Source organism: Notolepis coatsorum (assembly GCF_963971535.1).
Source record: "Notolepis coatsorum genome assembly, chromosome: 1".
NCBI lineage: Eukaryota > Metazoa > Chordata > Actinopteri > Aulopiformes > Paralepididae > Notolepis > Notolepis coatsorum.
Genome location: NC_140165.1, coordinates 151,941,199 through 151,954,704, shown reverse-complemented (window position 1 = coordinate 151,954,704; position 13,506 = coordinate 151,941,199). Strand labels below are relative to the sequence as shown.

The window sequence follows — 13,506 nt, the reverse complement described above, 5'->3', positions numbered from 1 at the left end:
CTAAACAACCAAGGTGCCTGTACTCAAGAATAACTTTTTCACAAGACAGACAACAAGCAAAGAAAGCTTTAAAAAGCAAGTAAAGAGGTTAATTTTGGGTACAGGCACAATGCTTGATATATAACATTTGATTATTTTACTAGTCATTTTGTAATATTTTGATATGATGCTAATGTAATGAGGTGGGTTGGATGGTTGTGGGTGTGTGGGGGGGGGGGGGGGGATGTTTGATTATGTTATGTATATTGTTTCGTATGTTTATAGTTGGTTTCATTTTTAATGATGTTGTTTGTTTGTATGTATTGTTTTGTGTGGACCCCAGGAAGAGTATAGCTGTTGCCATTTGTAACAGCTAATGGGATCCAAATAAACTTAAACTTAAACAACCCTTGTGTGGCAGGTGGGGCTCAGAGGGCTTGCCCCCGGATGAATTGTCAGTCCAGAATGGGATCCTCACCACCAGAGCCAGCCGATTCCCTATGTGCATTGACCCCCAGCAGCAAGCCCTCAACTGGATCAAGAAGAAGGAGGAGAAAAATAACCTCAAGGTACAGGATGTTTAGATTATTTAGCCATTTTTAAATAAAGGTTTTCAATATTCAAACAGTGTCCAATTGGAAACATCTTTACACAACCCCCCAGATCTCTTCCTTCAACAGTCCAGACTTCCTGAAGCAGCTTGAAATTGCCATTAAATATGGCTTCCCTTTCCTGTTCCAAGATGTGGATGAATACATTGACCCCGTGATCGACAATGTCCTGGAGAAGAATGTGAAAGGAGCTGAGGGCAGGCAGGTCATCGTCCTGGGAGACAAGGAAGTGGACTACGATCCCAACTTCAAACTCTACCTCAACACCAAGTTGGCTAACCCCAAGTACTCCCCCTCTGTATTTGGGAAGGCCATGGTCATTAACTATACTGGTGAGAGAACACAGTATGTTATTCTCTATAGGGTATCAGATAGATAGATAGATAGATAGATAGATAGATAGATAGATAGATAGATAGATAGATAGATAGATAGATAGATAGATAGATGGATGGATGGATGGATGGATGGATGGATGGATGGATGGATGGACAGACAGACAGACAGACAGACAGACAGACATATTGACTGTCTATCTGTCTGTGTGTCTGTCTGTCTGTCTATCTATCCATCCATCAATATATCTATCTATGTTTACCTGCAGTGACCCTTGGCGGTTTGGAGGAACAGCTGCTCAGTGTGATCGTGGGCTTTGAGCGGAAGGAGCTGGAGGAGCAGCGTGAGCGTCTGGTCCAGGAGACCAGCGAGAACAAGAAGCTGCTGAAGGACCTGGAAGACTCCCTGCTGCAAGAGCTGTCCACCTCCACAGGCAACATGCTGGACAACACTGAGCTGGTCAGCACACTGGATGAGACCAAGTCCAAGGCCAGCGAGGTCAGTCTGTCTGAACAACTCCTAGCGGAATGACAATGGATATTTGTCATCATCATCACATACCCATATCTTTACTGGTACACACAATGGGCCTCATTCAACAATACTCTCTTATTATTTTTCTTATATTCTTGCTTACCTGTCTGTTAAGAGAACAATAAGAAAAGCCACCGCCACATTCATAAAGCCGTTCTTAACCTCGAAATCTGTGCGTACCCAGGTTTTTGGAATGGTGAATTCCATTCATTCTAAACTGGATGCGCGTTCTCGTGCAAGTCATTTGCATACATTATAATACGAGAGCCGTGGGTCTGCATCGGATCCCCCGGCCGTATTCAAGCGCTGAAGCGCTGAAGCGATGGATCAAAATTAGATAGGAATCAAATGTATTGTCATCATACAGCACCTATAGCTATATAGTGGAATATACTGTATTAATTTAGTAATATAATAGTAGTTAGCTAGTTGCGCGCTTCTGGCCACCTCCCGCAGTGCGCGCATACACACGCACTGTATACAGTACGTGCAAAATGAATCGTTCCAAAGTACTGTAGGCTTTGACTGTGCGTTGTCAAGAGCCAATCGCACAGGTTGCCACTCATCTGGCTCTGCAAATAGATCTAGAGTCTGAATATCTCCGCATATATAGCCTGATCTGATGACTGGCAGTGCGCATAGTACAGTGGGGCTCCAAGTCAAACTGGATGACACACCCCAATCAAATACATTCTGAGAACGGAACGCAGTGCCCGCGACGCGGGTCTTGATTGATTGATTGATTGAAAATTGTATTAACAGATTGCAGAATGGGTACTGTAACTGAGGGGTACAATTCCCTGACTGTATTGAATAAGTATGGTATCATTAAACCACTACTGAGTTATGTACATTACTACTGGCCATACAGTACACATGTATATGTGATGAACACCCACACAATAACACGGCTTAACAAAGAAAGTCCTGTTTGTAATATTTATTAGAAGAGCATCAATATTATCTTACATTATTGAGAATTAGAGTTGCGCTTGTAAGGCGAAGAATGTGCATGAATAGGTCAAGAGCGTAAGTCCATGAGCATATTACGATGGGGATAATTAATACCACCTGTAGCATAAGAATTATATAAGGCACACTCGTAGGTCAGCTGGAGATACTAAGGGGGTTCCCTCCGGTTGTAAGCCAGCAGGGGAGAGGAATGTTCGGGAGCAAAAGTCTGGATCAACGAGGAATCAATAAGCTCCAGCTACGGGAGGCGGTACATATACTCCCCTCGATCGGCAGACAAAAGCAGCAACTATAATCCAAGTATACGAGACAGCATGGATGAAAGCCAGCCAGCCTCTTCCTAGAGACGGGCTCGAGTGATGCTCCTCACGGGTAAATCCCACACAGCAGCAGGGTAGACGGTTCTCTGCTCCAGCAGCCACGGTACCAAAGCAATAATAATCCAGCCGGAAAAGGCTCTGCATTCACCGGTGTAGATTCTCCTGTGCACGGTACTTCACATTAACTAGGTCGAACTTGACGTTATTTTACTAAGCTCTGACACTTTTACTATCCTATTCGCACGCGGTTCTAAGTGCTCTATTTAGACGCAAGGTTGCTCACTTCACTTGGTCGTTGACTCGTGATGAAGGCTTTAACGTAAGGAACGAACGATACGTTGAACGAACGTTTTAGGATAAGACAAGACTACTGCTGTATTCACCTGCGACGTATTTATACGTAAGGTGAATAATCTAGTGCCAACCTCAGTTCTGTCTCGTATTACTGCGCAAACCTGGGCATGTTGAGACAAGCCTTGGCGGTGGCTTTGAACTCGGCCTTGGGGGTATGGCCGTTGGCGCCTAGGGGGTCGCTGTCCAATAGGAGAACGAATATTATGGTCTGGCCTGTACCTGGGTAAAGGGATATTCCGTGTATATGTACAAAGAATATACAAGGGATATCAAATGATATACAAATATTATACATGGGATCTCAAGCAATAAATATATATATTCGGTTTAATCTGACCCTTTGTAACAGCCGCCTCCTAATTAGTCCGCACCTAATTAGATAAGCAGAGACAGATTAACCGTCTTGTCCACTACTCAATGTCCGTTGTGAGGAGTAGGGCAATTCACAAAGTCAGTGGGTCATGATCGTCATTAAGAGAGTCGGGGAGCCTTGGCAACTCTATCAGCCTCGCCACGGGTCGGGTGTGTGTCCGTCCCTGGACGAGCACTTCTGCCGCTCTGACCTTTCCGTCGGCCCCAGTGATCACTTTGCTTACACGGCCGGCCGGCCACGCAGCTCGGGGTAGTGACTGGTCTATGATCACGACGACTGTGTCCACTTTTAAGTTGTCCCCGTCCTTGACCCGCTTCTGACGGGCTGGAAGGGATGGTAGGGGGGTTAGGAGGAAGCGGGCCTGAGACTGCTTTGATCTGTGCTTGGCTGCGCCTCCACATCCTCCGTCTGTTCCTCTTGTTTGGTCTGTACCCCGTCTGAGGAGGGGCCGGTTCCGGCCGCCCCATCAAGGAGTCGCTTGGGGTGCTGGGTTCGAGGTCAGCTACGTCTGGAGCGCAGCTGAGGGGGGTGGAGTTCGGAACTCCCTCTTGTGCCCACGGTTCTCTCACAGGCCTCTCGCCTAATGTCAATAGCCTCTCAACGGGCTGTACGAGAGAGTGGCCGGTGTCGCTCACCTTTGTGTGTAGGCAGCGTGTAGACGTGGGTTGACTGTCAAGTCCGTAGAGGGGGCCCTGGAGCGTCCACCCCAGTCGGGTCTGAACCGCGACTGGGCATCCTTTGGGTCCGATGTGGGCCGCCTCAATTGGGAGGATGAGGTCCGCGTGGTCGGAGCCTATGAGCAGGGTCGGTGTGGCGCCGTCGATAAGCGGTATAGGTAGTCTGCGTAGGTGCACGTACTTCGCCATCAGCTGTGGGATGGGGTAGGTGTACTGTGATAGGCCTATGTCGTGGCTGGTGAAGACGTTGGTAATACTATACTGCTTCTCGGGCTGGTCCACCGCTGCTATCTTGAAGGAGACATTTTCACCCTTTATGGTCTTCTGGTCTCTTCTGATGGTACGTATGGTCATTGTTCCTTTGGCACCCCGCAGACCCAGCTGGGCTGCGGCGGAAGCGAGGAGGAGAGTCTTTTCAGACCCATCGTCTAGGACGGCGTAAGTGTCCAGGACCTTGTCCTCGTAGCTCAGGAGCACTCTGACCACTTTGATGAGCACTCGGGGGGTCCCGCTATGCTGGTCTATATGGAGCACTCCTGTTGGTCGGTCTGGTGGATCTTCGGTACTGGTGCCACCGCCTCGGCCTGGTACATTACCGTGACGGGCCCACTCTGTTGTCCTGGCGGACGCCTGTTGATGTCATGCAGGACCTCCAAGTGGGCGCCGCCGCACCTGCCGCACTTCTTCTTCAAACGGCACTCAGCTGCCATATGGCTGCGCGCGCAGCGGAAGCAGCGGCGGTGGTCTTTGATCCACTGACTCACCTCGTCCGTGGTCAGCTTCTTGAAAGGGTCGCATTGATACAGCCGATGTTCCCCTTCACAGTACTGGCATTCAATCTTCCACTCCTCTTTCGTCGAGGGGGTGTTGTGGTTCTTGTGCTGCGGTACTGATTCGGCTTGGTGCATAACGGTCACCGACCGGCGGTTATCATTTGATCCCCGAGGTCCTGGTCTTGGGCTTGGTCCACTCCACACGAACGTGTCCAGTCGTAGGCTGCTGACTTCTCTCGCGAGGAAGTCAGATAAGTCTAGGAGGGATGCCTCTGGGCCGTTGGGGTCGCGGTGGTCTCTCTGCCGCCGAAAACGCTCTTGTCGGGCGGGAGGGAGCTTCTCTAATATCCTTTCTACATTAGAGTTAGCGTACAGTTCGTATATCCCTTTTTCCTTTTGGGACCCCAGCATCCCTACCAGGGACTGTACCTTGATAGAGAGGTCATCCAATGCTCTGTTGTCTCTGGCTGGGGGGAGGCGGTCGATATCTCTTATTTCCTGTATCACGTAGTCCCATATGCGTCCATAACGCTGGTCGAGGGCTACTAGAGCCGCGGTGTATGGGGTACTTGAGTTGGAATATGCCAGCACTATGTACGCCAACAGGTACAATACAGTACAGCTCAATACACACAATTGTTAAGGGGATGCAGACCAGAGAAAGACTTTCGTCTTGTTTACATCAGGGTCCCCCATTTTCAATTCATCATAACATATGACATATATGACATACAGATAGACAGTACTGCTACATCTAGACATTTATGACATACCAGATCTACAAATACAGTACTGTTTGTGATACAAAAAGAGTAAAAAAGAAAAGAAAAAGAGAGTATATACATTTGATGTAGAAACTGTACATTGGATGAGGTGGGGGGGGGGGGGTAGGTGGGGTGGCGTGTGGGGGGATGGGTATGTGGGGTGGGGGTAACTGTACATTGGATTATCGACTAAACCTACTTGGTCCAAGAAGAGGGTCTCGTGTATTACTGGGTTTTAGTCAATTGTTTATTTATTTATGTTTTACTGTTTGCATACGAGGTGGTCCGCAAATGTTCTTGATAACAATCTAGTGGTCCGCATAAAACAGAGGTTTGGGAACCACTGACGACCTCTAAATATGCGTTATACGTATACAGTACTGCATATCTGTATGTCATGTCATAAATGTCATGATATATATCTGTATATCTGTATGTTGTGTATGTCATAAATGTCATTATGAATTGAAAATGGGGGACCCTGATGTAAACAAGACGAAAGTCTTTCTCTGGTCTGCCTCCCCTTAACAATTGTGTGTATTGAGCTGTACTGTATTGTACCCATTCTGCAATCTGTTAATAAAATCTTCAATCAATCAATGGTTTGGGCGGCCAGAGCATAACTGTTCTAACAGCAATATATAATCCATTTCAGACAGAACGCACACAATAAGTTATATTAATAATAATTATTATTATTGAAAAGTTCTGTATTTTTAAAGTCGTATTTGGGGGCAATTAACCAATGGTAGGCTTCTTTTTTATTTAATTTTTTTGGGGTAAGAATTTCTTATTTTTCGGTAAGAGTGCTCTCGACCACTCTTGCCTGAGAAAAAAGCAACAATAAGAAAACTTTGCTGAATCCCAGGTAAGAACAAAGTAAGAGGAAATGCTAGTTAAGAACAAAATCTGTTCTTATATCGCTTCATGCATGAGGCCCATTGTTATGTAATCATCGCTTGTGAACCTGGGTGAGCATTTAGAGGGAACCTTGTTTGGATGTTGAATTGATTGATTGAATTTATTGGACAATCTAAAATCACATACAATACTGGTACACAAAATGTACAGCCTTCACATATCATTTTAAACCAGTTGCTATCGCTATTAGCTCTATCTTTAATTTTTCAAAATGTACAGTTGCTATTGCATGCACTCATCTGTGTTCCACTACACACATGAGTGCATGCTTACCAACTGTCCGTCTGCAACACTACTATCACCAACATCTAAGAAGGGAGATCCCCCCTTGAATGGCCCTTCTAAGGTTTCTCTCCTCCACATTGCCTGTGGAGCTTTTTTCCCTATTGTTAGGTTTTAGTGAGTTTTTCCTTACCTTCGCGTGGGGTATGTCTGGGAGTGCTTGCATTCTTTCATTTATTTGCATTCATCTAAAAATGTTTGCACCTTATGGTGTTCTTGTTCTGTTCTTGACTTATTGTTATGTTTTCTTCTTGACTTGTTTAAAGAAGATCTGTACGGCCCATGGGGACATTAACGTGTGTTGTCGGGCCCTATAAATAAATTTGATTTGATTTGATTTGATTTGAACCGTCAAGGATTGAAACACAATAAAATCTTACGGTTTATTTCCATTGTGGTCCTCAAAGGGGGGGGGGGGACGACAAGATGATGAGTATGCACAAATACAATTTTCAAGCATTATAAATATGAATAAAAATGCAATAAAACAAACAAACTAGGGATGCCCCGATCGATCGGCCAGCGATCGGTATCGGCCGATATTCAGTATAAATATGAGATTGGGGAATTCCGATAATGCTTTCTAGTCGCCGATTGCGAAAACCGATCGATGACGCGCGCGAGAAACATGATCCAATTCTCAGCGGAGTTGGAATGAGAGCATGAGAGAGCGAGTGTGTGTGAGAGAGAGAACGTGTGTGCGCGAGTGTGAGAGAGAGCGTGTTATGTGTGTGTGTGTGTGTGTGCGAGCGAGCATGAGAGAGGGTAAGTATCTATATATCTATGGTCGAGGCGACGGACTATTCTCACACATTGAGCCTCGCTAACCCATATGCTACATTGCCCCAGGTCGCTGAGAGACAACAAGCAATCCGTGAAGACCCGCCCTACTCTGCCTCTGATTCGCAGACTGTGGGTGGGGGATTGTGATTGGACCAAAGCAGAGTAGACAGACACACACAGACAGTGGCGCAGACAGAGATGCTGCTTGTAGTTGAGATAGCGGAGAATTTTTACTCGTTGCGTGTTGGCACTGTCTCGCAGATAATACAGATAATAAATGTGTAACCTTTAACATGAAAAGTATAATGGTGTATAATGGTATAATTGTGGTTCGGTCCAGATCTGGACCGGAGTCCGGACTTTGAGAAGGCCTGTGTTAGACCTACAGTATAATATTGCCAGCTGATATAACAAAACCAAAAACGATCGGTATCGGCAGTGTATCGGCCGATATGGCTTATAGACGATCAGTGATCGGTATTGGTGGCAAAAAACGTGATCGGGGCATCCCTAAAACAAACACAAAGTCTACAGCACACCTGCATTATATCTTTCTTTATCCTGAGTGACTAAGCCATTTCTTCAAAGTCTGTTTAAAATGTATATCTGACTCAATACTTTTTATAGACACTGGCAGTTTATTCCACTCACAAGCTGCTGAGTACTGAAAGATATTCAGTACCTCTTTGAGCTCTTGAATTTGCACAGTTTAATGTCAGTTAAACTGCCCCTGGTTGCATATCCCTAAAGCACATAAAATAGTTGGACAAGTATGAGGGGACCCTATTGAACATGATTTTATGGGTAAGGCCCAACTTAATTTGAATCACCCGCTTTTCCACTGGGAGCCAGTTTAGTTGATTAAGTATAGCTACATCCAGGTGAGTGCGGGTAGGAAGCTTCATCACTACTCGAATGATTTTATTTCTGGCAGTCTGAAATAGATTTTTTATTCCCTGGCTGGGGTGCACTACTATACCAGAAGAGGGCAGCGTAGTCAAAATGACTCTGGCTCTTGGGCACCTGATAACATCCTTAAAAGATAAGATAAGATAAGATATTCCTTTATTAATCCCCTTGGGGAAATTCGTGACACACACATACAGCTCAACGTCTCATTAATAATAACAACAACACAATCATTACATTTTTACAGTAACAATGGCACAGCATAAATTCAACAGACATGTACATTTGTTGACACATGTCATCTTACAGGAGGCCTGAGACACCGTATGCGCGATAGTCGGCAGCATTCAAACACCGAGTAGTAAACAAGATGGATCGCGCCTGGTGACTGGAGGGAGGGCGGAATGAAGGGAGGGGGGGGACATGGGAGACTGGGGGACAGGAATTTGGTAATGAAGCAGTCTAAGGGCCCCCACCGACGCGCATCAGAGGCAGGCCGTCCAATAGGCATAGGGTTGAACTATCCAACATCTCAGACTTACGAGCCTGGAATTTGGTCTCATGGATCATTTTTGCGAGGGCTTTCAAGGCCATAGCCTCCCCTGTGAGGTGTTTGTCTAAGGTGCATCCTAAATAAACTAACAAATCCTTACCAGCAATGACTGACTCTCCTACCTGGATCTTCAACCCTGGGGACTTCCGCAGCTTTACTTTGGATCCAAAAAGTATGGCCTCAGTTTTCCCAAGGTGGAGAGACAGCTTATTATCGGCCAGCCATGTTCCCACACTCTGAAGCTCCTTACTTATGGTCTTCTCCTAGGCCTTTGTGAGACACAAGAATGGCAGAATCATCAGCGTATAGAAACAGGTCAGACATACAGGCAGATTTCATGTCATTAATATATAATTAAAAAAAGAGTGGGACCCCACAGCTAACATTCTTGGGAGAGGAAAAGGTACCATTTATATCGACAATTTGGGTCCTACCCGAAAGGTAGGAGTTTACCCAGTCAATTGTCAACCTGCTGAAGCCTATGGCCTTTCATTTCATTAGCAGGATGCCATGGTCGACCGTATCGAAGGCCTTTTGGAGGTCGAGCATGGCCATTCCACAAAAGTCAACCTCTTTTCTGATGCAGTCTGTTAAATAAAGGAGGCATGTTTCCGTAGAGTGGGATTGTCTAAAACCTGACTGTAGTTCAAATAAAATGTTGTGGCCCGTTAAAAAATTGTTAATCTGCTTGTGAATAATATTTTCCATGACCTTGGATAGAACACTTAAAACTGAAATTTGTCTGTAGGTTCCCTTTTCAGATGTTTTTCCCTTCTTATGTAGGGGGATGACTAGCACTTTTAAAATCTGAAGGTACCTTGCCCTGTTCTATGGAAAGATTAATTATATGAGTTACCGCAGGTGAAATGCACTCCCTGCATCCCTTAAGAACCTGGCCGGTATATTATCGAGACCTGTGGCTTTGTTGTCTTTCAGTTCATTTAGCCTCTTGAGAACAGTACTCCCCATTACCCTGCTAAAATTAAAGGAATTGGCTTGAAGCCCTTGTTGAAGATAAAAACTCTGAACATGAGATGCACCATAATCTGCCAGAGTGGCAAGGGAGATCATTAACCAGGTTGCTTGCCACAGAAGTAAAATAGTAATTTAAGCATTCAGCCACTTCCACCTTAACAGATATGGTAGAACCTTTTATATCCAGGCTAAAGCTGCTGGGTTTTGTTTTATAATTTTTTTGCTATTGATTTGATTTTATTAGGGATCCCCATTAGCTGGTGCGATAGCAACCAGCTAGTCTTCCTGGGGTCCACACACAAAAAAACATACAAAAACAATCACTATTGCAAAAACAAAATTATTAAAAGTCGGTACACACAATGCATAATGAAACTACTGTAACAATTAAGATAGCTAAAATTACATTAGTGTAAAACAAAAACTAAAAATTACCTTACAGTGTTAAAAACAATTAAAAAACTATTTAAGATTCTTTTAAAAAGTGAATCTACTGTAAATGCAGCAGAGGTTCCGAGGCAGGCCATTCCAAAGTGTTAATGCTCTAAAAATATAAGATCTCCCCAAAGCGCTGGTTCTAGGACCTGGCAATTCAAGCTGCCCACTACTGGAACCTCTAGTCACGCTCATGCACAGTATTACTAAATAGTGGGGTGGCATAGCTCAACATATCAAACCAATTGTTCATTTTGTGATAAAAGCACCAAATTTGGCAGATGTGTTGATAGATCTATTGGGAACAAAACTATCTGATTATGTATAAAAACAGGAGTTTTACTGCTCATGACCAACAAGACAATCTATTTTCAACGTTAAGCCAAGAGAGGCGGGCATGCATACGGCTCACATTAGACCTTAGTGAGCAGCCCAGTACCAACCGTGCTGCCCTGTTCTGGACCACCTGGAGCTTCCTGAGGTCACCACTGGCAGCAGATGACCACATCGCAGAGCAATAGTCAAGATGACATAAAACTAAACTTTGCACTCTGACATAAAAGGGGACGGGCAACAAAAGAAGCACATTTCCTGGAAATACCAATTGCTCTTCCCATTTTTAAAACAATATAATTAATATGCTGAGACCAAGACAGAGTGCAATCCAGCATCACTCCAAGGAGTTTAGTACTTTCAACTTGTTGAGCTGCCGAATTACACAAGTTTAAATGAAGCTTTGGATTTGTAGATAACCTGTGCCTTGTTCCCAGCACAATACATTTAGTCTTGGAGATATTAAGGACAAGTCTATTACATACTACCCAGTCATGCACAACTTTAAGTTCTCTGCTCAAAACTTCATTAAGTACATTGCATGATGGTGCAGCGTAATACAATGTTGAATCATCTGCATAAATAACTGTTGTAGCACATTTGGTAGCCCAAGATAGGTCATTAGTAAATACAGAGAAGAGCAAAGGTCTTAACCCAACTCTTTCAGGGATTTCCATAGCTTGCATGAATAATTTTTATGTTCAACTAGCTTTTCACACATAAAGGATTTCTTAACTAACTTTATTGTCCTGTTTCATTTCAATTTCTTTTATACTTTTTAAAAACTTGACTCATCCCTAGTTTTCTTAAAATGAATAAAACTTCAATTCCTTAACTTAATCAACTTTAAAATCTCATCAGTTACCCAAGGCTCTGTACGTTGTTTGATTCTAACTATCTTAAATGGGGCCAAACTATCTACTATTAAAAAAAAAAAAGATGAAGGAATGGGGAGGTTATTGGAGTGTGCCACTCTTTGTAGAATTAGCCCCACAATACCTCCATAATGCTCCAAACATTTCAGAACCATGCATTCACTCATTCACCAGGTCAGTGGTTATTATATATTCTGTACTGTAAAACTTATTCAAATGTTGTCTCTGTTTGAATATGAACCTCTCAGGTATTTGAGAAGCTGGAGTTGGCTGAGAAGACGTCAGTGGACATTGATAAGCTGAGAGATGGCTACCGGCCTGCTGCCAAGCGTGGTGCCATCCTGTTCTTTGTGCTCACAGAAATGGCTCTGGTGAATAGTATGTATCAGTACTCTCTGGCTTCCTACCTGGAGGTGTTTGACTTCTCACTGCGCAAATCCATGCTGGACAAGATCCTTCCTAAGAGGCTGAAGAACATCATGGACACCTTGACACACAATGTTTATAACTATGGCTGCACAGGTAAAAGCTATTTTACAAATGACTGAAGTTGATTTTCTAAGATAAATTCTATCCCTCCATAAGTCTTTGAGCTATGCTACTGTATTTCTTCATCTACATAATTGTATTGAGCATCACACATCAAGAATTCAGCATCCTTTGGCTGTCATCCCATGAGAGCAAATTAAATTCTCATGAACCCTTTCACTACCACACTACCAAATGGTTAACCCTTTCACGGTGACAATACAGAAGGTTAACCCTTTCACTGTCACACGACAAATGGTTAACCCTTTCACTACCACACTACAGGAGGTTAACCCTTTCACTACCACACTACAGACGGTTCTGTAGTATAGTAGTGAAAGGGTTAACGCTCAATATCTTCCAGACCAAATTATTTGTTATTTCTTTAAGACTGTTAACAATTGTTGATACGTGTGAGATCAGTGTGAGATCAGTGTGAGGAAATCAGCGTTGTTTTTTTTCTTTCTTCTTTTTGTTAAGTGCACCTTCATTCCACTCACATTCGCTTCTGTGTGTCTCCTCAGGTCTGTTTGAGAGGCACAAGCTGCTCTTCTCCTTCAACTTGACCATAAAGATTGAGCAGCCAGAGGGGCGGGTGCCTCAGGAGGAGCTGGAGTTCTTCCTGAAGGGTGAGATGACATCAACACGACATGTCTGAAACATTGAGTAGACAGTGTTTAGTCACCTGCTGGACACAAAACACACACTGTAGCAAAGGTTCCATTTTCCCCTTTTTGTACAGGTAATCTTTCTCTGGAGAAAAGCAAGCACACCAAGCCGTGCCCCTGGCTTCCAGACCAGGGCTGGGAGGACATTGTTAGACTAGCAGAGCTCTTCCCTCAGGAGTTTGGCTCTCTGCCTGACGATGTGGAGAAAACCCCTGATGAATGGAAGTCTGTGAGTGGCCTCTGTGACAGCAGTTACTAGTTGTTGTTTTTTGCTAAACGTCTGGAAAAGATGAACCCATATCTCTCTTGTTCGTCAGTGGTATGACCTGGATGGACCCGAGCAGGCTCCCTTCCCCATGAAGTACAAGGAGAACCTGACCGCCTTCCAGAAGCTTCTGCTGCTGCGCTGCTTTCGCCTTGATAGAGTCTACAGGGCTGTCACTGACTATGTCACCATTACCATGGGTGAAAGGTGAGATACTGTTCTATTAGTTTTTACAAGTCATATAGCTTTACCACTATGGTGCTGGCAAGCCAATACACATTATTTA

General features: G+C 44.3%; 1 protein-coding gene across 1 annotated transcript in view; it reads left to right on the top strand.

The window, feature by feature from the left end:
• The window catches only part of dnah10 (dynein axonemal heavy chain 10), a gene marked incomplete at both ends in the record, with an annotated part of 111,143 nt that overhangs the window by 86,037 nt on the left and 11,600 nt on the right, over nt 1–13,506 (top strand). Inside the window, 7 exons of the mRNA XM_084307884.1 lie at nt 401–548; nt 643–922; nt 1,195–1,424; nt 12,008–12,281; nt 12,812–12,916; nt 13,030–13,184; nt 13,273–13,427. Coding sequence (XP_084164010.1) covers nt 401–548; nt 643–922; nt 1,195–1,424; nt 12,008–12,281; nt 12,812–12,916; nt 13,030–13,184; nt 13,273–13,427 — 1,347 coding nt within the window. The remainder of the gene's footprint in view (nt 1–400; nt 549–642; nt 923–1,194; nt 1,425–12,007; nt 12,282–12,811; nt 12,917–13,029; nt 13,185–13,272; nt 13,428–13,506) is intronic.